At 42.6% G+C, this 26,464-nt stretch overlaps 1 protein-coding gene across 1 annotated transcript in view; it reads right to left on the minus strand.

Moving 5' to 3' along the window:
• Positions 1-26,464, minus strand: part of CORO1C (coronin 1C) — an 85,667-nt gene that overhangs the window by 36,542 nt on the left and 22,661 nt on the right. The window contains exon 2 of the mRNA XM_049866998.1: positions 16,375-16,574. Within this exon, the coding sequence (XP_049722955.1) occupies positions 16,375-16,569 (195 nt within the window). The 5' untranslated portion in view covers positions 16,570-16,574. The remainder of the gene's footprint in view (positions 1-16,374; positions 16,575-26,464) is intronic.

The following is a 26,464-nucleotide window of genomic DNA, read 5'->3' on the forward strand; positions in this document are numbered from 1 at the left end:
CCAACTCAGCCCTGCTAAGTCTACAGCACAGAACTGCTTAAGGTGCCGTATTTTCATAGGATCCTGAACGTCACGACTTCCCTTTCTGGCAAAAGCTAGTAATGATTATAACAACAACCAATACTTTTAGGGTGCATATATTACAATCTAAGAACTGTTTGAAGACCTTTATATGGTCTCTCTCACAACCACCTGTATGATATAGGGACTTTATTATCCCTGTTTTCCAAATTAAAAAAAAAAACTGAGGCAGAGAGAAAATCAAGAAGCAAAGACCTAAAATATCACTGGCCATCCATACTAGATCTGGAGAGGGGGAAAAAAAAAATTCCAAAATGCCGTGGCGTTGTGAAAAGGCTGTAGAAGTCATTTTAAAATTATTGACAGCTGGCCATCAGAGACACAGTTTAAAGAAAAATGATACTCTGCAAATGGCTGCTACCCCTGGCTGTGATGTCATCACAAATCCTTACAACGACCAAATCAGGGAAAAGTGGCGTCATACTGCAGCACAAGAGAAAGGGGCTGGCTAAAAGTCTGACCGCGCTAAAGGAATGAAGAGGAGTAGTGTGAGGAAAACCGGCACTGGAAACTGACACTGACCAGTTTACGTCAGGGCTTCGAACGAACTACTTTGTTCTGGCTTGAACACCTGCTGAGAATTTGCCTTTCCACCCCCAGATATACTGAATCTGGATCTACAGTTTAACAGGCTCCCCAGGTGATTCTTATGTATAATAAATTTTGAGAACCACTCGTCTACTAGTGGTTCTGAGAACTGGTCCCTAACCAGTAGTATTACCATCACCTGGGAACTTGTTAGGAGCCCTGATGGTACAGTGGTTTCAACGATCGACGGCTAACCAAAAGGGCAGCGGTTTGAAACCACTAGCAGCTCCAAGAGAGAAAGATGTGGCAGTCTGCTTCCATAGAGATTTACAGCCTTGGAAACTCTGTGGGAGTTGCTATGAGTCGGAACTGACTCAACGGCAGTGTGGGGGGGTGGGACCTTGTTAGAAATACAAATTCTCAGCAGGGGTTTGAACCAGACTGAACCAGTCTGAAGCCCAGTTTTACATATAGGATGTTCACAAACACAGTCAAGTCCTCAGCTTTCTTGCTTTCGGGGGCTTATACCTCCAAATATCTTCTTACCCATACCAATACCAAATCAAAACGAAATCACAAGGATGTATTTCACCAAATGAGCGTATGTCACTAAAAATGTAAAGCTGGGCAACTGTAAACTGCTGAGAGCTCAAGTACAGGGGAAACTGAAGGAAACACCACCAATAATGGCCTTATATGGTAAAGACAAGGCGACATTATTTCTGAAAGACATTTTGCGCTAGGACCTAGTGAGAATACGTTTCTCATTCATACCCGTGACACACACTCATTTATCTTTCAGTGACTAAACCAAGGAATCCATGCCTAACGCTCTAGATCATGAAAGGCTATCTGGAAAGGCACCCACTGCATTCATGGTGACAACTAATTTAAGTAAATGCTGAAGCCAGGGGGAAGATTCATAAGAATTTAATGACAGTTTTTAGATAACTTGTTTGGCTAAAATGTGACTTATTTTAAGAATCTCCCATCAATTTTCCAAGGCTCATATATAAGCGAATAAGAGGAAGACCCTCAACAAGATGGACTGACACGGTGGCTGCAATAATGGGCTCAAGCATAGCAACAATTGTGAGGATGGCACAGGACCAGGCAGTGTTTCGTTCTGCTGTGCATGGGGTCACTATGAGTCAGGATTGACTCGATGGCACCTAACAACAATATATAAAATAATTTCATTTTACTGATCAATCAGTCCACTGATTTATTTCATCAGTGTTCCATTCAGGGTAAGTCATTTCAGTTGCATCAACTAGAATATTACCACTTTCCTAGCATGGAATTGAAGATTTAACTGAGAATGCAGCAAAGTTAGTTGGCCATCTAGACTCTCCACTTTCTGTAATTTTCTTTTAATTTACTGATCACTTACGAGTCCCAATCTCATGCTGTAGGATAGCTTTTACAGTACCTCTCTAGATAAAACTACCAAGGAGTTGGGATTACCAGCAAGTCAACTCAACAAGTGATGAAAATGGCCAACATCAAGGCTCCCAAAGCCTCTGGCCCAAAGCTCAGATCATAAACGTGCAGGACATGCGTGAAATAGGTCGGGATGCTGGCTTAGAGGCATTATTGTCTGAAAGATCCAGTGGCCTGCCCAGGGCCAAGCATGCAACATGAGCCCAAGGGAAAATTCAGCCTCTGAAGTGTGTCTGGCTGGCACAAGGAAGAGGCGTAATGGCAAAACTTCCACGTGGCTGGCCCAAGCTGAGGTTGATGGCTTTGTGCAAGTTCCCACCAGCTAGCTTCCCTCATGGTGGCAGAAAACCTCCTAGACACCAGCACTATCATTTGCTCTGGGTTTGGGGAAAGTTCTCTAAAATTCCAATGCAGCCAAGAGACTCGGCTGAGCTCCTGGAGACTGATGCTTCAACTAAACCCAGAGAGTAGGGGAACATTTTCCTCCATCTGGCGCTTTTGCTTCAATAAATATGAAACTATCTAGCTGTTCTAAAATTTTGTTTTTAATAATTTTACAGAAACATCCCTCCTAAGGCATATAGGATTCAATGTAGGTCTTATGAAAAGAGATTTCTAGTTGTGAGGATATTTCCATCCATTTTAATGGAAAACCACAAGTGCTTCCACCTGCATCTAACAGCGTATCTTACTGATTTGTATCGCAACTTATTGCACAAAGAAATTTGCATTTAAGAAGTGCAGTCACCCTACATGCTGACGATGGTACTGTGCAATCAGAAAATTCTCATATAACAACAAACATGTATAGAAAATTCCTCACATGTGCTTCTATGAAGGAGTTCCACTCTGGGACTGTTTTGGAAACCCTGGTGGTGTAGTGGTTAAGAGCTACGACTGCTAACCAAAAGGTCAGCAGTTCGAATCCACCAGGAGCTCCTTGGAAACCCTATGGGGTGGTTCTACCCTGAGGGTTGCTATGAATTGGAATCCACCCGAGGGCAATGGGTTTGGGTTTTATTTTTTAGAGATGTATTACAGATGTACTCACACAGGCATTCTCACCTTCCTAAGCCAACCCTCAAAATTCAACAGCTGGTTGCTTCCAAAAAGTTCTATGTATTATATAACAGATCATTCTGAAGACTATTTCTTCATATCAGAGTGACCCCCTCACGTGGTAATCGTTTTCGATCCACGCATTAGCTTACTCAATGTTAGGGTGAAGATGCCAGCAAAGCGATGGTAAAGAGGATCAATCCAATAAATATTGTTTTCCTCAAGAATGGAGATGTGACATTTTGTTAAAACCACACAATCAGCAGGCTTATTTCGTCTCACAAGTAACATATGTTTTTAGAAATAAGCTCTCATGGTGATAAAACGGGACAGACATGCATTTTTTCAGTCAAATCAAATATTCCCTTTAAAAAGTTCAAGATATTCTATGTGCAATTTCTTCTTAATTTGTACTCTGCAGTTCAATCATGGAAACAAAAGCCATTCTAGGGTGCTACATTCTGACTACTTTCTACACTCTGGGTTCCTTATCTAGTTCAGCACAGGCAACTGTCTCACTCCCTGGTACTTTCCCAATTTTTACTCTACAGTTATCTATGCCTATTAGCCAGGCTGGTCACACCACCCTTAGACAAATGGATCTGAACAGCCCCCACCTCATCCTGGGTAAGGCAAAAACAATCAAAGGCATTTTACATCACCTGACTCAAGGAACAAGGTATAGTTAAAGCTTGTCCTGTTCACTCCTACTTTATATTCTTAAAAAGTTCTCATTTTAGGGGAAAAGAATGCTTATCAAACTACTTTATGAGCCCAAATTCCAATAACTGTTATCATACAGGCCATAAACTGAAAGCAGATCTTCAAAAGCACCAAGAATAACTCATTACTGCTTTGGGGGCAGTACATGGTGGGGATTCTTGAACTCTCAGCCAGGAGAACAGCAAGTCAAACACGTGCTCGGAACCAAAGGACAAGTTTTCAACCCAAGCGTAAGAGCTTCATTCACAGTATACAGAGTTCAAAGAAGTCAAAAGAGGCTATTTATTGTGGGTTTTCCTTTTTTCAACTTCCTTTTTCGTATGACAGCATTATTTATGTGGATATATGTTCTGCTGGAGTCTCTTGAGCCCGCTGCTCCACAGGGAGGAGCGACAGCAGCTATGGCCATGGGACAGGGGCAAGTGGCATGGATAACAAGACAGGGACCTCTATGGCAGGCCAAAAAGATGGAGGCACACAATTTATGACCTGCTGACAGGCTGGTCCGTGACAGGTCACGGCCCAGGAATAAAACATTGAAGGGAACCAGAAACACCAACCTTGAGGGTAGGTAAGGGAAGGTGCCCTAGGATAAAACAGACAGATTGGGTTACCCAGTGCTGTAAGGTAAGCTACCAACTAAAGCTTCCAGGGAGAGGCAGTATGGTTCTGTAGAGACCTCACCTGCTTGTGGGTGAGAAATAGTCTTTACGGGCAAAACTGAAAGTAAATCATTTTGGCATCACAGTCCTCTCCAAAAGCTAGGTTTAATGTTGAATAGTTGCTGTTGTTGTGTGTTGCCGAGTCGATTCCAACTCATGAAGACCCTACATGCCAGAGTAGAACTGCCCCATAGGGTCTCTCAGGCTGTAATCTTTATAGGAGCAGAACATCAGGTCTTTTCTACCTCAGCTGCTGGGTGGGTTCGAATTGCTGCCCTTTTGGTTGGCAGTCATGCACCTAACCATTGCACCACCAGGGCTCCTAGCTTAACCCTAAGTAACAACAACAACAACAAAAAAAAAAAACCCAGTGCCCTTCAAATCAATTCTGACTCATGGCAACCCTTTAGGACAGAATGGAACTGCCCCATAGGGTTTCCAAGGTGCGGCCAGTGGGTGCAAACTGCCAACCTTTCCGTTAGCAGCCAAGCTCTTAACCACTGCATCACCAGGGCTCCTAACAACCAACAGGCCATATTTAAAGTCCTTTAAGAATTTCAGGGAAGTTACTGTAAAACTACCAGTATTTTATTATCAGAAAAAAAAAAGTAGAAGGGTTTACATGTCCTTACTCAGCTATGCCTAAATATGCAACAGCAACCAGAGAAGCTGTATTTAGTAACTTACTAACTTAACAAAAAGTTCATAAAGTGTAAAAAAAAAAAAAAAACCCTAGTACTTTCTGCTCATCAGTGCAGACATGTAATTCCATATGACGCTTCGGGTTAAGAACGAACAAAAACCAGGAACCCAACATGAGGTAGAACCTGGTCAAAACAAAATTCAGCTTGAAAGCAAAAGTTTGGCCGTGAAACTCTAGATAAGGGCAAATACAGAAAGTTAAACCAATGCGTTCACTATCAAATGAGAAAGGAGCGTGCTTCGGTGCCTGATCCCTCATGGCGAACATCAGGACCCTCTGTGAATAACGAGAGCTCTGGGGCTGCCCTTCCGATCCCAACTCTGCACTACTTTACTCACAAGCCTTGGAATAAAAATACACTCTTTTTGAATGGAGGATGCAAAAGAAAAAAATATTACACTTTTTTTTTTTTCAAAGTAAAGACCTTGTGCTCCGTGGCTGAGCCAGTTCACATCTTGCCGGGGTTCTAAACAAGCATGAGGGCCAGAGCACAGACCCAATTCAGGAGTCTGTACCATTCAAGCACCATGTAGAGCTCTGCCAGAAAAGAAACCCAAGTCAGGACCCTTCTGGGAAAGTAGACATGTGCTCTGCCTCCCTGTCCTCAGGGCTAATCTTCCCTACCTAACCCAGATACCCCCTTGGCAGGAGCAGAAAATTTGCTACATATGGTTATAATATAGTTTCTAGACAGATCATGACTGCAGACCTTGAATCTATTTCCCAGTAATCTGTAGTCAGGAACCGACTCTTCCTCTAAGACACAGGGGTTTTCCTGGCTTCAGGTATCAGGTGCTTTGCACTGAGAGCTTCTGCCCACAGCACCTGCCTACGTGCTCTGAATGGACTGCAGAAAACCAGGAAAGAGTTAAGCGCTCTTTGCACTTGACTCGGTGGCTTCCCTTCACCACACACTCCCAGATCCCACCATTCTTTGAGCTCACGTGCAGCCAATCAAAGCCAAGGAAGGAAATGATCCTGGCCGGCTGACAGCCCCAGAGCTGAGCGCGCTGATGGCCATATATGGTAAAAACCACTGTCAGAGCCCTGTCAGGCCTGCTGGCCGGCTGCTGTGGACACACCAGTGAACTGCAGCGGGAAGAGAGGCGGCGAGGCAAGGCACAAAGCACAGGCTGCCTGCTCATCTCCAGGGCGGAGGAAGGGGAGGGGAGGGAGGAAGCCGTCATCTGCACAGGCACACTCTGAGTCACAACCACTTACTGTCATCAGAAATAGCCCCGGGGCGCATTGTGAGGTTCCTTCTGCCAGGACTCTGTGCTCCATTGTTAACTTGAGGGTAAGTAGGGTGCCCCCCTCCCAGCCCCAAGCGAGATTATGGAAAACACAGTCACCAGGAGCAAATGAAAAGGCCCTTCTGTGGCACTTCATGTGGTAATGAGGCTGTGCAGAGCTCGTGTGGCTGGCAGCTCGTGACAGAATCTGGAAGCCATTGTTCTGCACCTGGTGCCCCCACCACCCCACCCCCTTCTCACGGCCCATACACTTGACAGATGAAGGTACTCCTGGCATCAGATAGCATCTATTTCAGGAGACAGAGAATGGGCATCACACAACACACGAGGACACTGGCACTGGATAAAATGTCCTTCCAGTAAAACCAAAGCCGCCATGTGCCAAACACCCACATCTGTCTGTACAAAGGGTGATAGGCATCTCTCCCCTTGTCCAAACCAGACCCACTGCTATTTGTGAAAATGGAAATCACCTACCAGCAGAGTACAGTAGGGAGAGCCGCAGCAGGTGCAGGGCAGTGCCTGAGGTCACAAAGAAAAGCACCATCAGGAGACAGGCCCCTCCTTTTCAACTAGTCCATGAAAAGGCCACTTAGAGGCAGGGTGCCTGGCGCTTAAAGGAAATCCTTAATAGGGCACACCGCCGCTATTTCATCATTGTCCTTATTTCTTCAGAAGGCAAGGTGGAGACCAAGTAGTTTACAAACCTTATGACAATTCTCCAAGCTGGCAGAATCAAAGCCCTGACAAGGTAGTGCGTTTGTTATTCAGCCTTCAAATCACAGAAAAACAATGCCAAGGATTAAGTGTCAATTAGATCATAGTTTCTACAAAAAAAATCCTTCACCCTCCGTGGGAAAAAATTTTTTTAATAAAAAAATATACACACACACCCTGTATAAATCAAATAATGACTCGAAATGCATAACTTCTACCCACGAAAGACCCACAGCTTTGGGCAGTCACTCGATCTGAGTTTCAGTTTCTACAACTGCAGAAAAAGAGGTATGACAGCAGTCCTACCAACTGCAAAAACTGAGCAGCGTTTATGAAGGATGCCCTCTAAGCACATTCTGATGTCTTTCTGAAGTCTCATTTTTGAGACAATGACATGGAGCCACTGCCTTTTCCTGAAGACGATATAGAGCAAAGGTGCTAGGTTGATCCAGTTATAACAAAAAAAAATCCTAAAACGGACAACAGTGCTTATTCGGGTTCCTTTCCCCATAATGATAAAAACCAAAACCCCAAAAATCCGTTGCCGTCGAGTCAATTCCGACTCATAACGACCCTACAGGACAGAGTAGAACTGCCCCATAGGGTTTCCAAGGAGCGCCTGGTGGATTAGAACTGCTGACCTTTTAACTACTACACCGCCAGGGTTTCCATAATGATAAAGGAAAATACCAATTCTGTACTATTTACACTGGAAGTGAAGAGAAAAAGGGCCAAGAAACCATAATTTTCTACCAAAAAGCTACTCTTTGGCTCCTCTAATTCAACCCTCTAACCAAACATCCCATTTCTCCTATACCAGAAAAATCAACCTAAACTCCCAGAGATCCAGGAAGTTGAGGTGAAGGTACCCCTCATTCTTGGCCCTCCTGGGGCCAGAGCACCTCTTCATACTTACCAGTTTAATGGTCTGGCTGGGCTCCTCTTCTGTTTCATCCCTAGCTCCTACACAAAGAAGAAACCTGAAGGTTCTGAATAACTAGAACCTTCTCTGCAATATCTTCCTTGACTTCCAAGGCTCAGCTGGAAATTACCTCTCTCAGGCCGTGTCAGAGCACGTTATCCATACATAAAGTTCCCCATTGGAGAGACCAAGGCTACAGAAGCTTTTTAAAAGCAAAAATCCAACACAGGTCCTGGCACAGAGCAGGCACTCAAACATCTGATGAATAAGTACAGGAATGAATTAATGTGATTTTTAAAAAATACTGTCTTAACAATATGCTCTGTTAATATCATTTTTTTTTTTTTTTTAATAATATCTTACTGTGTTTTTGGTAAAAGTTTACACAGCAGTTTAGGTTCCCGTTCAACAATTTCTATACAAGTCGTTCGGTGAAATTGGCTACATTCTTCACAATGCTTGAACATTCTCATTATTTCCGTTCCAGCTGTCCCATTTCCAATTATCACTAATAATTAAAAAATAACTTATACATACAATAAGTTCATTGTAGAATATTTTGGAAAAAAAGTAAATAAAACCTTTAATCCCACCATCAATATTAACATTCCAGACTTCTTCCTAAAAATCAGTAACATAAATTGAAGTTACACATAGAGTTGGGGGATCCGCTTTCAAGATCGTTCACTCACATGGTTGGTAAGTTGGTATTGGCTGTTAGCACCAGGTCCTGTGGACCTTTCCACAACGCTGCTTGAGTGTCCTCACAACATGGCGGCTGGCATCAGCCAGCAAATGAAACAAAAGAAAGCAAAGAGGAAGCCACAATGATCTCACGACCTAGTCTCAGGAGTCACATGTCATCAATTCCACAATACCCAAGTGGTTACACAGGTCAACCCTATTTAACATGGGAGGGAACCACACCACAGCATGAATACCAAGAGGTGAGAATTACTGGAGGCCATCTTAAGGCTATCACTGTTCAATAAAACAAGATTCTGGAGAACCACTCTCTTAAGTAGATAAGAAAATAAGTATAACACAGTGTGATAATGTAGCTTGCTAGTAGTGGTACAGACAAGCTGCTTGGGGAACCCAAAGGATGATTTTCTCTATCTTATGGAATCAGAGGAGGTAACATTTAGGCAGGGGCTCCTACAGTAAGGAGAGACCACGGAATGCCATCCTTAATTAGGCACTTAGAATACTAACTGAAACAAATTAAGATGTCTTCCTCAATAAACCTAACCAAAAAACGCTCTAAAGCAGCCCTTCTCAACCCAAATTCTACAAGAGAATTAAATCCTAATCCCATCCAAGGCAGCCATTGTACGAAATGAATTCACTTCTCTCCTATGCATTTAGAAGGTTTTTTTTTAGCTATGTGCCCTCAACAAGATTGACACAGTAGGTGCGGCAACGGGCTCAAACATAACGATTGTGAGGATGGGGCAGGGCTGGGCAGTGTTTCATTCTGTCGTACACAGGGTCACTATGAGTCGGAACTGACTCAACGACACCTAACAACAACAACGAGCTATGTATCATCTTTAGGAGAGCTAAGAAAAAAGTTACTCAAATTATTTTCTGCAGGACTTAATTTTTTGAAAAACCCCTGCTGAGAAAGACTAGAAAATGAGATGAAATGATAGTTTACAGGCATAAATAACACAAGATTCTAAACATTCCCACAGATCGTTCCTAAAATAAGGAAGAGAAGTGTAACTGTGTGTAGGCAAGTACTGTACAGCTACACTAAGAAGGCTAGACAGAGAGAGGAAGAGATAGTGAGTCAAAAGGTTGGCAGAGGCCTCTCCAAACCCTTCCCATCATGGCTCAGAGTTAGAGCCAGTCTTCCAGTAGTTACAATGTGAATGAAACCAACCATCATTCCAATTTTACCGAAGTTCTTTCACCATACACAGTCAAGGGAGAGAGGAAAAAAAGCAACTAGGGAAGGCAGGAGCCACCCAGCACGTATGCTCCTTCCACGTGAATGTTAAAATCAAGAGTACACACAGGCAGTCCCAGATTACAAACAAGTACCCTTCTTACATGTGTCTTTAAGTCGAATTTGTACTTAAATCGGAACAGTGAGTACAGTTCATATCCAATGTCAGCCAAATGGTAGTCTTAGTATACAGTACATAGCATACCTTTCTATGCATAAAAATAATTAAACAATTCTGGATACTAAAACATCTTTAACATAATAGTACAATAATAATTATAATAATGTTTTGATGCCCATCACAAAGTACCGCCCGTTTGTTACTACAAACCATTGGATGTACCTCAAAGTTTGAAGATAACAGGCTTGGCAGGGCTTGGTTCATAACTACGGGTTTTTCGTAAGTTGGATGTTTGTCACTGTGCCTCCCTCTTTGATTAAGGCCAGAGCCGTAGACTGTGATCTGAAGTCTTAGTGTGTGTGTCCATGTGTGCGTGTGCACACGTGCACCTAACCAAAAACGCTGGCGCGTGTTCACATGAGCCACCCTCGCTCACAACAGCGATAAAGGAGGGTGATTCGGCCTCGCATTCAACCAAAAAACCCCAAACCCATTGCCTTCTCACATCAGGAAGAGGCATATTCACGCCAAACTGGTAGAGTCCAGGGGGGCGGCAGGGGGGAAGGGTATTGAAAACCTGTTTGCTCTTGAGACAAGGCAGCTTGTGCAGTTGCAGCAAGAAAAAAAAAAAAGTGCCCCTTATAGCCAAAACCACAAAGCTGACTTCTATTCAGCAGGACTGCTATTATTCATCCTCTGAGAGGCTAAAGAACAAGAAAATGTACTAAGCCACCCCTCGCAAAGTTCTGACAGAGTGGCATGCCACGGCTTGAAGGAAGCATTACTTCAGAGATCTGGAATCACGTGTGCTGACCTGAATGGCCCCACCCCAGGATGGAGCACTTTCCAGATTTCTCCAGCAGTGACCTCCTAAAATCCCACTTTCTCTAATAAACCCTTCCTAACAAAAACCTCATACACCACACCCACCTGAAATAAGCATAATTCATTCCTAGGCTTCTCTCTCTCTGTGTTTGTGCGCTTAAATGTACTTGTCCCTATCACTCTTTCCACTTTAGGTTTTAAGTCCTAGAAAACAAAGACCACATCAGACGTATAAATATTCTCCCAGAATCTAACCACAAGCTTTGCGAGGCTACAACAATAAACCACTAACTAGCTTTGAAGAGAAATTCATGGAAAGCCATGCTTTTTAATGGGAGCCTTTCTGAAAGGGTCACTCACGATCCACCTTAAGACCAGTATGTGCACATATAGATATGTGCATATCAATATTAATATGTACCCCCCCCAAAAAAACTTTCCCGTTGAGTCTATTCTGACTCATAGCAATTGTCTTATGCTGGGTTTTCTAGAGAAACAACCCTAATCATCACAGCAATATAGGACAGAGTAGAGCTGCCCCATAGGGTCTTCCAAGGCTGTAATCTTTCCAGAACAGACTGCCACACCTTTCTCCCTCGGAGCAGCTGGTGGGCTCGAACCACCAACCTTTCCATTGGCATCTGAGCTGCTTAACCATTTCGCTGTACAGAAAGCCCCAAAGGTGTCACCAAAACCAACCTGCTCGTCTCTAATCAGAAACAAAAAAGAGGAAACACTACCAAAAATCCCTCAGATATTTATGAGAAACCATACCCATCTCTTATAACTTTTATTTGAAATGATCCCAGATGGTGATCAACATATATTGGAGCCTAGTACACACTTAAGAACATAATTTCCTGCAATCTTGACTTTAAGCATCACTTTATATGAGTATACTTGGGGACTTTTTTTTTTTTTTTTTTACTATTAAAGAAAAACAGCCCTTCAGCATCAAACTATTTCATAGATGCAAGAATGCTGATGTTTTAGGAACGTCTATACCAGCAGCTCTGCAGAAGAAAGATGCGGCAGTCTGCTTCCTTAGAGATTTATAGCCTTGGAAACCCTATGGGGTTGCTATGCGTCGGAATCAACTCAACAGTAGTGGGATATCAAGCTAAAGAGCCCTGAGTTAGAATTACGGGATTCATTACGTACTTGGGGCCCTTTTCCTATTTTTCCTTCAACACTGCATTTCTGAAGAGGAGATAAACACGTCACTCAATACCACCAATCTACGAGCTGCTTTCTGGTGTAGACTGGGAAACTGACCACAGTGAAAACCAGATGCAAGTGCTCTTGCAGAGCCCAGTTTAGGTAATAACTGAGCAAAAAAGGGTCTTAGGAAGGAAAGAAAAAGCACAGACACACGTGCTCCAGGGCTCACAGGCAAGGCCCTGCTACCACAGCAGATCCTTCTGAGAGCTCCCAGGTACAGAACTGTCTATACGGGCCACTCAGCCACTCACTTTTGCTGGGCTCAGCCTTGGCCTAGATTAAAAAGCAGTCAGAGTAACTTTAGGGGGCAGTAAGTTTATGTTGGGGGGGGGAGGAACAACTCAGAAAAGGAGGGTGAGAATGGTTGCACAACTCAAAGGACATAATCAATGTCACTGAACTGTACATGTAGAAATGGTTGAATTGGTGTATGTTTTGCTGTGTATATTCCCAACAACAACAATAAAGTAAATAAAATTAAAAAATTAATAAATAAATACATAAATTCTAAAAAATCAGCCAGGGTAAAAAGGCTTGTACTTTCCAAAGTTATGCTTTGGTGCTGAGGAAGGGAAAAAGTGGAACAATAGTGTTTTCTTTGAATTTTAGTACCAACCCAGCTGCATTGGAAATCACTTTATAACTGAGAAACATAAAAGATGAGAGGCACTCCTGGGGTCATCCAGAACTACTGAAACAGAAAATCAGTTTTATATACTCACACATAGAGAAACAGAGGAGGGAAAGAGGGACATATCCAAAATCCACTACAGGTTAGTGACTGAGTATGAACTGAGGCCCCTGCTCTACAATTCCCAGGCCTGTTTTCTTTCCTCCACACCATACTGACCCTAAGAGCCTAAAACTTCAGCTTTTGGAACGATAATTTATTACACCCACTTTAATATACAACATCTCACACAGTACACATGAACCTGTCAGTTGTAAAAGTCAAAAACCCTAAAACGGACCTTATTTCCACTGGCCGAGACTGGGTGTTGGTTTACACCAAAGTTACCTCCTTGAAAACAATTATTTACAGACTGAAGCCACACAGACAATATTACCGCCTGTGAAAGACCCGCAAGGCACCTCCAAAAAGCAATGCTTCATCCAAACATGACGATTCTTAAAGCAATTTACCGTATTTTCATTCCTGTAAGCCTAGGTAAATAGCAAAACAATAAAATATATTGAGTATATGCCAACTTAATGCAAGAGAAAACCAAATCATAAGATCCAGTAGGTTCAGAAACTATATTTATGAGTCTCTCTCAAATGGCAGAAATGGACTAAAAAATTCCCCAGGTTTGTTACAGCAAAGATGGACTCCCAGAGCCTTGAGTGGATGGGAGAGTTGAAGTAAACCATCTGAACTCAGAGGGAAGATGAGCTATCAAAGGTCTATTTTGGGCTACTTATCTCGCTTGCTCCATTTCTTTGAAGAAAAATGTGTCTTAAATGTAGCCATCAGTCTACAAAAGCTCTTAACTATAAAACAGATTATAATTTTCTAGTACCCGACCTTAGTTTCAGGCTGTGGCTGGCTTCTCAGCTGGCCACTGTCAAGTCCACCACTGAAAGGCCACACTTCTAAATGCTCCTTGCTCATGGTGAAGAGAGAAATTCAAAAGCAGGGGAGATATCTATAGCAATATAATAACATATTATATTACTATATGTGCACACATATATGATATCTAAGAAGAGAACACTAGGTGATGGTTTGATCTTTGTAAAACAAACATTATGGCTGTTAGATGCTATTGAGTTGGTTCCGACTCATAGCAACCCTGTGTACAACAGAACAGAACACTGCCCAGTCCTGCACCATCCTCACAATCATTGCTGTTTCAGCCCATTGTTACCACTGTGTCAATCCATCTTGTCAAGAGTCTTCCTCTTCTTCACTGACCCTCTACCTTATGAAGCATGATGTCCTTCTCCAGGGACGAGGCGCTCCTGATAACATGCCCAAAGTATGAGAGACAAAGTCTCGCCATCCTCGCTTCTAAGGAGCATTCTGGCTGCACTTCTTCCAAGACAGATTTGTTTGTTCTTCTGGCAGTCCATGGTATATTCGATATTCTTCGCCAACACCATGATTCAAAGGCATCAATTCTTCCGTCTTCCTTATTCACTGTCCAGCTTTCACATGCATATGAGGCGACTGAAAATATCATGGCTAGGGTCACGTGCACCTTAGTCCTCAAAGTGACGTCTCTGTTTTTTAACACTTTAAAGAGGTCTTTTGCGGCAGGTTTGCCCAATGCAATGCGTCTTTTGATTTCTTGACTGCTGCTTCCATGGCTGTTGATTGTGGATCCAAGTAAAATGAAATCCTTGACAATGTCAATATTTTCTCCATTTATCATGATGTTGCTTATTGGTCCAGTTGTCAGAATTTCCATTTTCTCTATGTGGAGGTGTAATCCATACTGAAGGCTACAGTCTTTGATCTTCACCAGTTAAGTCCTTCAAGTCCTCTTCGCTTTCAGCAAATAAGGCTGTGTCATCTGCATGTCACAAGTTGTTCATGAGTCTTCCTCCAGTCCTGATGTCGTGTTCTTCACACAGTCCAGGTTCTCGGATTATTTGTTAAGCATACAGATTGAACAAGCGTTAAGTTTGTAGTATTTATAATTTCTGAAAATTCACACCATTAGAAGTAAATAATTATTAATTTAATTTTTGAAAGAGAATTGATAAGACCTTTCTAAACCAACTAATGATAAAATTTTTGGCTTAGTTTAAAAAAAAAAAAAAGCAGTGGAGGCCAAATGCTACATCAAATTCAAATCCCGACTCCAAAATCATCATTAGGATACTCATTTGCCACTCAAAGCAATTCTCTCAGCAGAAAGACTTCAGTATCCAAGTAGAAAAAAATATTTCCAATAAAAAAGATTTTCCTTAGATTTTTATCGATAACTTTGCCAATAAGAAGGTACCTTGGAAAACACTTATCAAATTTGTTCTCTGAAAACACCCAACTCTCCACTTCTGTATTGAGATGGTTCTACCATGTCACATCACGTCAATCCAACCACTAAAGTAAAAATCAGATGTTTAAAGAAATGCATGATGGGAAACAATACCTTGAACCACTTTCAGAGGAGAACACATGGTCTGTTACGATTCGCTGAACCTCTAATGTGCATGGCCTCTAAAGGAAGCCTGGGGGTAGTCCCACTTCCCTAGTGGTTTTGGCAGGATGGAAACATCTGGAATGTAACCCAACATCTGCATCCTCACCTAGCCCTGAGCCCTTATCATCAGAGCTCAGGACTCAGCAAACGTACTTTCCTCCTAAAAGCTAACCAAGAAATAACTCTCCTAGGCTTGCTTCTCAGCTCTTTTTTTTCCTTCATTATTTGGGATCCTGGGATTTCCGGATAAATTAAGTGCATACTGTGATCTGCCACTATTCAAGAACAGTCAGCAAATGTACAAAACTCCTATCTTATGTTCCACCTTGGAGGGGGCTCTCTGGGAGGATAAAATAAGGTTCTAGAAGGGAAGGTTTGGAAACCCACTGAAGTATGCACAGATTCGCTTTCAGTAAAGAGCTTTTATTTCTACCTCCTGTGGCTGTTTAAATTCTACGCTGAGGCTTACTGTTGTCCAGACTGGAAATCTGTATTGTTTCAGAACATTTTCTTGAGTTCTCGCCCATTTACCTTTCAAAAAAAACTGGGAAGTCTCAGTCCCCATGACTTTGCAAAAAGAGAACATTATTTTACAAAGTTCTACCCATTTAAAAACAGAATTCTACCCATTTTAAAACACATGTATCCGTAACTGTTTGAAAAGCTGCCCTCCAAAAGAAAAACTTTTGGGAAAAGTGGATGACTTCTAATCAAATCACAGAATCCCTGTGCCTGCCCCTACTCACATCATCGTCATATTAATGTTTTTCCTCCCATAGAGGCACACCCAGAACAGAGGTCACCATTCTGTTTAATGATTCTCTGTGAGAGAAAAACTGATGTGGTTAGGAAGGCGTGTGGAACTCAACCTCAACGACATCAGAGTCTCAGGGCCCAGCAATCGTACACTTCTTAGTGAGCCATCAATCTCCAAAGTCAATCTACTGCGGAGGAAATAGAGATTACCAGACTACTGGAAGGTGTCTAACAGAACGGAAGGTCCAGTTACTCACCTTGTGCAAAGGAAGCACCAAGAACGCTCCTCCCCCACTCGCTTCTATGATTATGGCCACAAATCTGGGATTGACGGCGCAAAAGGAACTATCCCAGGTCACGCGAGAAACCCGGATGTCATCGTAACACTGGTCATTTTTCACCGCTTGCCCAAACACATGTCGAAACTTGCTCTGTCGTACCACTCGCCTCATCGTGTCTGTGGGAAAAGAGCAGGGATTATGTTAGAACTACGCCGAACTTGAAAACGTTACTTTCACGAATGCAAAGCTGCCAGTAGGAAAAACAGAATGGCATGGTATCCTGTCTGCTCTCTTACAAAGTAGCCAAATTGCAAAGCCAAATTTCCTTTAGCAGCACATACCCAGAGAAAAACTGCAAAATGCGTCAGGGAAAGAATTACAAATAAATGAAAAATTCCTAATTTGGGATCCAAAAACAGTTTCATCAGCTTTCATTTCAGGAGAGAGATCCAGGGAGAGAATGGAGGAAAATGAGCCTTTAGGGCTGGGTGGGAACTGAAAGATAATGCACTCCCTGCTTTAAAAAGATCAGAAAAAGTCAAAGAGAAGCTATCTGATAGATTTGAAGCTGAAGAAAGCCCCAAAACAAGTTATGATTTTATGGCTTTTTCCTCAGCCCGCCAAGGTAATTTTTCACTTCTTAGAACCTTTTCCCCAGACATCAGCACTCTGTGCCTGCTCACCAGAGTGTTTCCAAAAGGCCAACTACGCAGGCTGAGGAGCTTCAAAGAGACACAAGCAGCTGTTCTTGTCAACAGCCTTCCAATGTCCTTCTAACAGGCATATTAATTGAAGCAACTCAGTACCAGACAGCTTGGTACTGCACGTTACAAAGTCTGAAACAGGAAAAATCAGTCTGGGCTCATAAGGCAGTTGAACAGGTCAAGAGCCAGGTCTTGGAAAAGAGGAGCTAGTATTTAAACAGAAAGTAATGTGACGAGAGCCAAGTTTAGAGTGACAATCCGTCTGGCAGTGGCATACTGCGTGGATTAGACAGGAAGAAGCTAAAACCCAGGTGCTGGGCAAAAAAGCTGTGACGGTAGAGGAAAAATTCAGGAACTATTCTGAAGGGGGGAAAACAAACAAACAAACCCAGGATGGTTGAATATTCACCACAACCCCTCCTTTGGTAAATGAGAAGGCCTGGGGGCAAGCAGGTGACACAGAGCTGGTATCCTTGGGCTTCCTCATGGGTCATTTTAGACTCCAAATTCCACTAGGTTGTCCTATACTTACACACCGAGAACTCTGTGCTTTAGGATCACCAGTCCCACCTGATGAAGGTTTCCTAGACTCCACCCAATGTAAGTTTTCTATCTGCTAATGCAGGACATTCCTTTCATATCGGCTAGGCTATAGGAGCTAAGAGAAAACCTAAGTGGAAGAAGAACTGGAACAGAGGCAAATCTTGACGACTCAGCTGAAAACCAGTCATCCTGATCCTCCCATGAACACAGGAAGGCTAACACTCGTCCACTCGTGCCAGATGGGACACACGGTGGCTTCTACTAATTCTTTCCCTCTAATTTCCTTCCTGATGGGCCTGGACCCACCACTAAATGGAGAGGGAAAGCCTTCACTTTTGCCAGAGCCTCCTCCTGTCCATTCCAAGGCATGTGCAAAAGTGGCCACTCTCCAGCTCCTAGGGCATGCGGCTGGGCTGAGGCAACGGGCCTTTGGCAGGCAGCTCAGCATCTGTCTTCCTCAGCCCAGCTGTTGCCAGACCTTTCCAGTTGCCTACCAGGACCATACATTCTGAATACTTGGTAGAGAAGATGGCATTTGATAGTCTTATACTTGGCCAGTGTCCTTCACTTATGAAACAGTATGAATACTTCTCAAGCACGAGTTAGATAAGATAGCTTCCACGAGGCAGTGAAAACCAAGAGGAAAGCACATCCATAAAAAGCCAAGAATCGACAGCCAGCTGGTCTCAGGACCCATTTCTCTATACAACCATCTGCACAAGTTACAAATGTTGGAACCCACCAGCATCTTCTAACAAGTGTGCCAAGAATAAGTTCACATAGAAGAAAAAACGGTTGCACCATATGTCAAGAGTTAACATCCTTCATATATAAAAAGTTCTTACAAATTCCTAGGATGAAAACCCCATTAGAAAATTAGGCAAAGGACACGAAGCGGCAACTTAAAAAAGAAATACAAATAGCATTTATCTTCACTCCCTCCTGAAAGCCTAATAAAATGACAATAAAAGAATAAAAGTAAGTATAAGCCGAAAGGCCAGGAGCACTTGAAAGGAGTCTATGAGAGAGCAGACATGACAGCCACAGCTTGGAGGACGGAAAGCTAACATGCACGTGTAACTGACTGGCATGTGCGCGTGCTCTACTCAACCAAGCGTCTCAGGAGGAGAGGCTCAGAAGAAGGGAGCCCGTGCTCACTGAGAATCCCCAAAATGTTCAGAAGAGAAAGTGGAGCCATGGGGTATTTCTACAGACAGAGATGTCGCAATGGGTCTCAAGGGAGAACTGACTAAAAGCCTGAATAAGGAGCAGCTAAAGAACCCAACCATTTGCCATTGAGTTGACTTCAACTCTGGCAACCCCATGTGTGTCAGAGTAGAGCGGTGCTATAGGGTTTTCAATGGCTGATTTTTTTCAGTAGATCGCCAGGCTTTTCTTCTTCCAAGGAGCCTTTAGATAGATTCAAACCTCTAACCTTTTTGTTAACAGTCAAGCGCATTAACTGTTCATATTACCCAGGAAGCAGCTAGATCCCCATATCCCCTTCTACACAACTAGGGGTTTGCTGGCCCCACCCCAGAAGATGACAGGAAAGGCCACATGGCTGGCCCTGGACTGGACAACATCCAGCACAGCTGAGAGCAGGTGTAAGCAGGTGCTGCACTGACAACCTGATTCTGTACAGTGGGGCCTCCAGTCCCTTGTTATTCATGGCTCCCGGAACACTGGCTGCCAGGTCTAGATACAACCTGTCTACCTCCCACCCTCTGTGACATCCGCCACCCAATGAGCCACTCCTACCACACGGGCATCAGGTCAGCCTCACTTTCAATTAAATGTGAATGGAAATATAGTGCTCCATTAAAAAACCATCTATATGAGACCAGAAGGCCAACAATTAACTCTGAGGCAAAGATGAGAAGATAAGGGGCAGGGAAACTAGAGTATTGGAATTGGAACAAACAGAACGCAACTAAAGAGAATGTTGACACACTGTGAAAAATGTAACTAATGTCACTGAACAATTTGTGTAAAAAAACCCATTCCTGTCGAGTCAATTTCAACCCATAGCAACCCTATAGGACAGAGCAGAACTGCCCCCTAGAGTTTCCAAGAAGCACCTGGTGGATTTGTACTGCCGACCTTTTGGTTAGCAGCTGTAGCACTTAACCACTACGCCACCAGGGTTTAAAATCTGTATAGAAATTGTTAAATGGGAACCTAATTTGCTGTGTAAACTTTCACTGAAAACACAGTATTATTAAAACAAAACAAAACAAACTGAGTGGGCATTTGAGAAAGGCCTCTAACCTGAAAGACAGAGATGATTTTTCATCTCTTCACTCAGCTAGGTTACATACCATCTAACTTCACCGCCGAGATGAAGATTAATATAGATATGTAAAGCGCTTTCACGTCTTCACTGTAAGACACTATATACAAACCTGCTAACTGACTTAATTACATACTAGAACCAAAAAAAAGGAAAAACAAACCCATTCCCGTGGAGTCAATTCCGGCTCCTAGCGACCCTACAGGACAGTGTAGAACTGCCCCAGAGGGTTTCCAAAGAGCGGGTGGTGGATTTGAACTGCTGACCTTTTGGTCAGTATAGCTTTTAACCACCATGCAACTAAAGTACCATAACAAGTCGTTTCCATAGTACGCGTAGTGACAACTTGTCTTCAGACTAGCGACATCAGACCAGAAGGGTACACAGGGTCTCTTCCTGCAACCGTGATGCGGAATCTTAGCCAGAGAAGAGACAGTGAGCGAAGCAGCTGCTTCCACAGCGCGGTGCTGACTGAGCAGCCGTGTGGAGGTGGAGCGCAAACTGGAGTGTGAGCTCTTACAGAGCAAGGTCAGCCATCATCTGGAGTCCGCTGTCCACATCTGACACAGCTGCTTCGGCTGCACAGAGTGTCTCGGGCCCCCCAGGCTGTTCTACTTACTTAGGGGCAGCGGTTAAGTAGGGCAAGTCACCGAGTCTCCCCATGTGTCAGTTTCTCTATCTGAAAATGCTTACGAGTTATCATTACACAAGCACTTGGTGATGGGCGATGGCAGGAGGCTACTACGTAAAGCACCTTGTACTTTGTTGTGGGCCGTCAAGTCAATTCCAACTTGCAGTGACCTTACAGGACAGAGTAGAACTGCCTCACAGGGTGACCTAGGCTGTAATCTTTACGGGAGCAGGTCCCCAGGTGGGTTTGAACCACTGACCTTTTGATTAGCAGTTGAGCACTTAACCATTGCGCCACCAGGACTCCTTTTTGTAGGTTAGAGACACTTAACCAATGTCAGCTACCATTATCACTGGAACCCTGGTGGCGTAGTAAAGAAGTAGTTAAGTAGTTAAGACTGGCAGTTCAAATCTACCAGGCGCTCCTTGGAAACTCGATGGGGCAGTTCTACTCTGTCCTATAGGGTCGCTATGAGTCGGAATCAACTCGACGGCAATGGGGGCGGGACTGTTATCATCCTAGTAATTGACATAAAGTAATCTGGATTCAAATCCCAGCTCTGCTACTTTTGAGCAAATTACTTACTTACATCCTCAGTTTCCTTGTCTATAAAATGAAGAGACTAGACTAGCGGACAGCTAGAGTCAAAAAGCTAGATAGTAACAAGTGTTGGTGAGATGCGGAGAAACTGAAATCTCATTCACTGCTCGTGGGAATGTAAAATGGTGCCGCTACTGTGGAAAACAGTCTGGCGGTTCCTCAAACAACTAAACACAGACTTACCACCTGACCCTGCAATTCCACTCCTAGGAATACACCTGAAAGAACTGAAAACAGGTATTCAAACAAATACTTGTACACAAATACTCATCACAGCACTATTCACAATAACCAAAAGGTGAAAATAACCTAAACGTCTATCAACTGATGGATGAATGGATAAAAAAAATGTGGTAGATATCTACACAATGGAACACCATTCAGCCATAAAAAAGAAATGAACCCTGATCAAGTGGGATTTATACCAGGTATGCAAGGCTGGTTTAATATCAGAAAAACCATTAATATAATCCATCACATAAATAAAACAAAAGATAAAAACCACATGATCTTATCAATAGATGCAGAAAAGGCATTTGACAAAGTCCAACACCCATTTATGATAAAAACTCTTACCAAAATAGGAATTGAAGGAAAATTCCTCAACATAATAAAGGGCATCTATGCAAAGCCAACAGCCAATATCATTCTAAATGGAGAGAACCTGAAAGCATTTCCCTTGAGAATGGGAACCAGACAAGGATGCCCTTTATAACCACTCTTATTCAACATCGTACTTGAAGTCCTAGCCAGGGCAATTAGGCTAGACAAAGAAATAAAGGGTATCTAGATTTTAGATTGGCAAGGAGGAAGTAAAGCTATCACTATTTGCAGATGACATGATCGTATACATGGAAAACCCTAAGGAATCCTCCAGAAAACTACTGAAACTAATAGAAGAGTTTGGAAGAGTCTCAGGTTATAAAATAAACATATAAAAATCACTTGGATTCCTCTACATCAACAAAAAGAACACCGAAGAGGAAATAACCAAATCAATACCATTCACAGTAGCCCCCAAGAAGATAAAATACTTAGGAATAAATCTTACCAAGGATGTAAAAGACCTATACAAAGAAAACTATAAAACTCTGCTACAAGAAATTCAAAAGGACATACTTAAGTGGAAGAACATACCCTGCTCATGGATAGGAAGACTTAACATAGTAAAAATGTCTATTCTACCAAAAGCCATCTATACATATAACTCACTTCCAATCCAAATACCAATGTCATATTTTAAGGGGATAGAGAAACAAATCACTAATTTCATATGGAAGGGAAAGAACCCCCGGATAAGCAAAGCATTACTGAAAAAGAAGAAGAAAGTGGGAGGCCTCACTCTACCTGATTTCAGAACCTATTATACAGCCACAGTAGTCAAAACAGCCTGGTACTGGTACAACAACAGGCACACAGACCAATGGAACAGAATTGAGAACCCAGATATAAATCCATCCATGTATGAGCAGCTGATATTTGACAAAGGACCAGTGTCAGTCAATTGGGGAAATGATAGTCTTTTTAACAAATGGTGCTGGCATACCTGGATATCCATTTGCAAAAGAATGAAACGGGACCCATACCTCACACCATGCACAAAAACTAACTCCAAGTGGATCAAAGACCTAAACATAAAGACTAAAACGGTAAAGATCATGGAAGAAAAAATAGGGACAACCCTAGGAGCCCTAATACAGGGCATAAACAGAATATAAAACATTACCAAAAATGATGAAGAGAAACCAGATAACTGGGAGCTCCTAAAAATCAAACACCTATGCTCATCTAAAGACTTCACCAAAAGAGTAAAAAGACCACCTACAGACTGGGAAAGAATATTCAGCTATGACATCTCAGACCAGCGCCTGATCTCTAAAATCTACATGATTCTGTCAAAACTCAACCACAAAAAGACAAGCAACCCAATCAAGAAGTGGGCAAAGGAGATGAACACACATTTCACTAAAGAAGATATTCAGGCAGACAACAGATACATGAGAAAATGCTCCCGATCATTAGCCATTAGAGAAATGCAAATTAAAACTACGATGAGATTCCATCTCACACCAACTAGACTGGCATTAATCCAAAAAACACAAAATAATAAATGTTGGAGAGGCTGCGGAGAGATTGGAACTCTCATACACTGCTGGTGGGATTGTAAAATGGTACAACCACTTTGGAAATCCATCTGGCGTTATCTTAAACAGTTAGAAATAGAACTACCATACAACCCAGAAATCCCACTCCTCGGAATATACCCTAGAGATACAAGAGCCTTCACACAAACAGACATATGCACACCCATGTTTATTGCAGCTCTGTTTACAATAGCAAAAAGCTGGAAGCAACCAAGATGTCCGTCAACGGATGAATGGGTAAATAAATTGTGGTATATTCACACAATGGAATACTACGCATCGATAAAGAACAGTGACGAATCTCTGAAACATTTCATAACATGGAGGAATCTGGAAGACATTATGCTGAGCGAAATGAGTCAGAGACAAAAGGACAAATATTGTATAAGACCACTATTATAAGATCTTGAGAAATAGAAAAAACGGAGAAGAACACATACTTTCGTGGTTACAAAGGGGGGAGGGAGGGAGGGAGGGAGAGGGTTTTTTATTGATCAATCAGTAGATAAGAACTGCTTTGGGTGAAGGGAAAGACAACACACAATACAAGGCAGGTCAGCCTAATTGGACTGGACTAAAAGCAAAGAGGTTTCCGGGATAAAATGAAAGCTTCAAAGGTCAGCGGAGCAGGGGCTGGGGTCTGGGGAACATGGTTTGAGGAGACTTCTAAGTCAACGGGCAAAATAATTCTATTATGAAAACATTCTGCATCCCACTTTGAATTGTGGCGCCTGGGGTCCTAAATGCCAACAAGTGGCCATCTAAGATACATCAATTGGTCTCAACCCACTTGGAGCAAAGGCAAAGGAAGAACACCAAGGCCATAGGACAACTAAGAACCCAAGAGACAGAAAGGGCCACATGAACCAGAGACCTACATTATCCTGAGACCAGAAGAACTAGTTGGTGCCCAGCCACAATCGATGTCTGCCCTGACAGGGAGCACAACAGACAACTCCTGAGGGAGCAGGAGGCCAATGGGATACAGACCCCAAATTCTCATAAAAAGACCATACCTAATGATATGAATGCGACTAGAGGAATCCCAGAGACAATGCTCCCCAGAACTTCTGATGGCACAGGACAGGAACCATCCCCGAAGACAACTCATCAGGCATGAAAAGGACTGGTCAGCGGTGGGGAGAGAGATGCTGATGAAGACTGAGCCAATTAAATTAGGTGGACACTGGAGAGTGTGTTGGCAACTCTTGACTGGAGGGGGGATGGGAAGATAGAGAGAGAGGGAAGATTGCAAAATTGGCACAAAACGAGAGACTGAAAGGGCTGACTCAATAGGGGGAGAGCAAGTGGGAGAAGGGAGTATGATGTATGTAAACCTACATGTGACAGACTGATTGGAATGGTAAATGTTCACTTGAAGCTTAATAAAAATTAATTAAAAAAAAAAAAGAAATGAAGTACTAACACATGCTACAACTTAGATGAACCATGAAAACACTGTAAGTACATGAAGCCTGTCACAGAAGTTCATATATTGCATGATTCTATTCACAGAAAAATCCAGTATAGGTAAATTCACAGAGACAGAAAGTAAATTAGTGGTTGCTCAGGGCTGGGGAAGAGGAGCCGTATAGAGGGGTGATAGCTAAAGGATATGGGTTTCTTTTCTGAGGTGATGAATATATTCTAAAATTGACTGGGGTGATACCTATGAATATACTAAAAACCACCGAACTGTATACTTTATTTTGTTTACATTTTTTAAATTGTATTTTAGATGAGGGTTTACAGAACAAATTGGTTTCTCACTAAGCAATTAAGACAATTACTGTTTTGTGAAATTGGTTGCCAATCCCACGGCATGTCAACACTTTCCCCTTCCTGACCCTGGATTCCCGGTTACCAGCTTTCCTGTCCCCTCCTGCCTTCTTGACCGTGCCCCTAGGCCGGTGTGCCCATTTAGTCTTGTTTTGTTTTGTGGGCCTGTCTCATCTTTGGCTGAAGGGTGAACCTCAGGAGTGACTTCAGTACTGAGCTAAAAGGGTGTCTGAGGCCATACTCTTGAAGTTTCTCTACTCTCTGTCAGAGCAGTCATGATGGTAGCTGGGCACCATCTAACTGTGCTAGGCTCAGTCTGGTGGAGGCTGTGGTAGTTGCGGTCCATTAGTCCCTTGGACTAATCTTTCCCTTGTGTCTCTGATTTTCTTCATTCTCTCTTGCTCTAAACAGGGTGAGACCAGTGGAGTATCTGAAATGGCCGGTCCCAAGCTTTTAAGACCTCAGACGCTACTGACCAAAATAAGATGTAGAACATTTTCTTTATAAACTATGTTATGCCAATTGAGACCTGGCTGCCCATACTGTAGACTTTAAATAGGTGAATTCTATGATATGTGAATTATATCTCAACAAAACTGTATTTTAAAAAACAACCATGAAGTTCCTTACATAGGATATGTAGTACAGTAAACAATGTCCAATAAAAGCTAGCAATTATTATTTAAGAGCCCACTAGTAGTTTTCCTTAACCAGGGGAAAAACCCAAAATCATTCCTTTTGATTATGGGCCAAGAGTATAATTTTCATCTAAGACAGAGCGCATTAGTTATCAAGGACACTGCACAAAATTTTCCGTCCTGCCACCTCTGCATGGTATTTAGTACACTTTAATTTCCCCTCAAACAAGGGGAAAAAATGGGAACTATCCTAAACAGAAAACTCCCCACTTCTTAAGAGAGCTGCCTGTACTGCCAAATGGTATTAGTGTTTTGCCAATTTAAAAATATATCCAGCTATAAATTTCCAAAGTCGTGATGTCCTATCATTAAACCTGAGAAACCCTGGTGGCACAGTGGGTGCTACGGCTACTAACCAAAAGACAGATGGTTCGAATCTACCAGGTACCCCTTGGAAACTCTATGGGGCAGCTCTACTCTGTTCTACAGGGTCACTATGAGTCGGATCGACTCGACAGCAATGGCTTTTTGGTATCATCAAACCTAGGAGTTCTTTTGTTAAGCATCTTGTCCCAAACTGATCAAGCTACGTATCAGACAACTAAGGTGTCCCCCAAACTAAAACATTTTATAAAGGAATCTAAGTTGCATTGTATTAAAAAGAGTAAATGAAAAATCCTGAATACAATAAATTCTTAATAGAGAAACCCACCAGTGGGCCCTTAAATACCTGC

This window comes from Elephas maximus, chromosome 22 (assembly GCF_024166365.1).
Source record: "Elephas maximus indicus isolate mEleMax1 chromosome 22, mEleMax1 primary haplotype, whole genome shotgun sequence".
NCBI lineage: Eukaryota > Metazoa > Chordata > Mammalia > Proboscidea > Elephantidae > Elephas > Elephas maximus.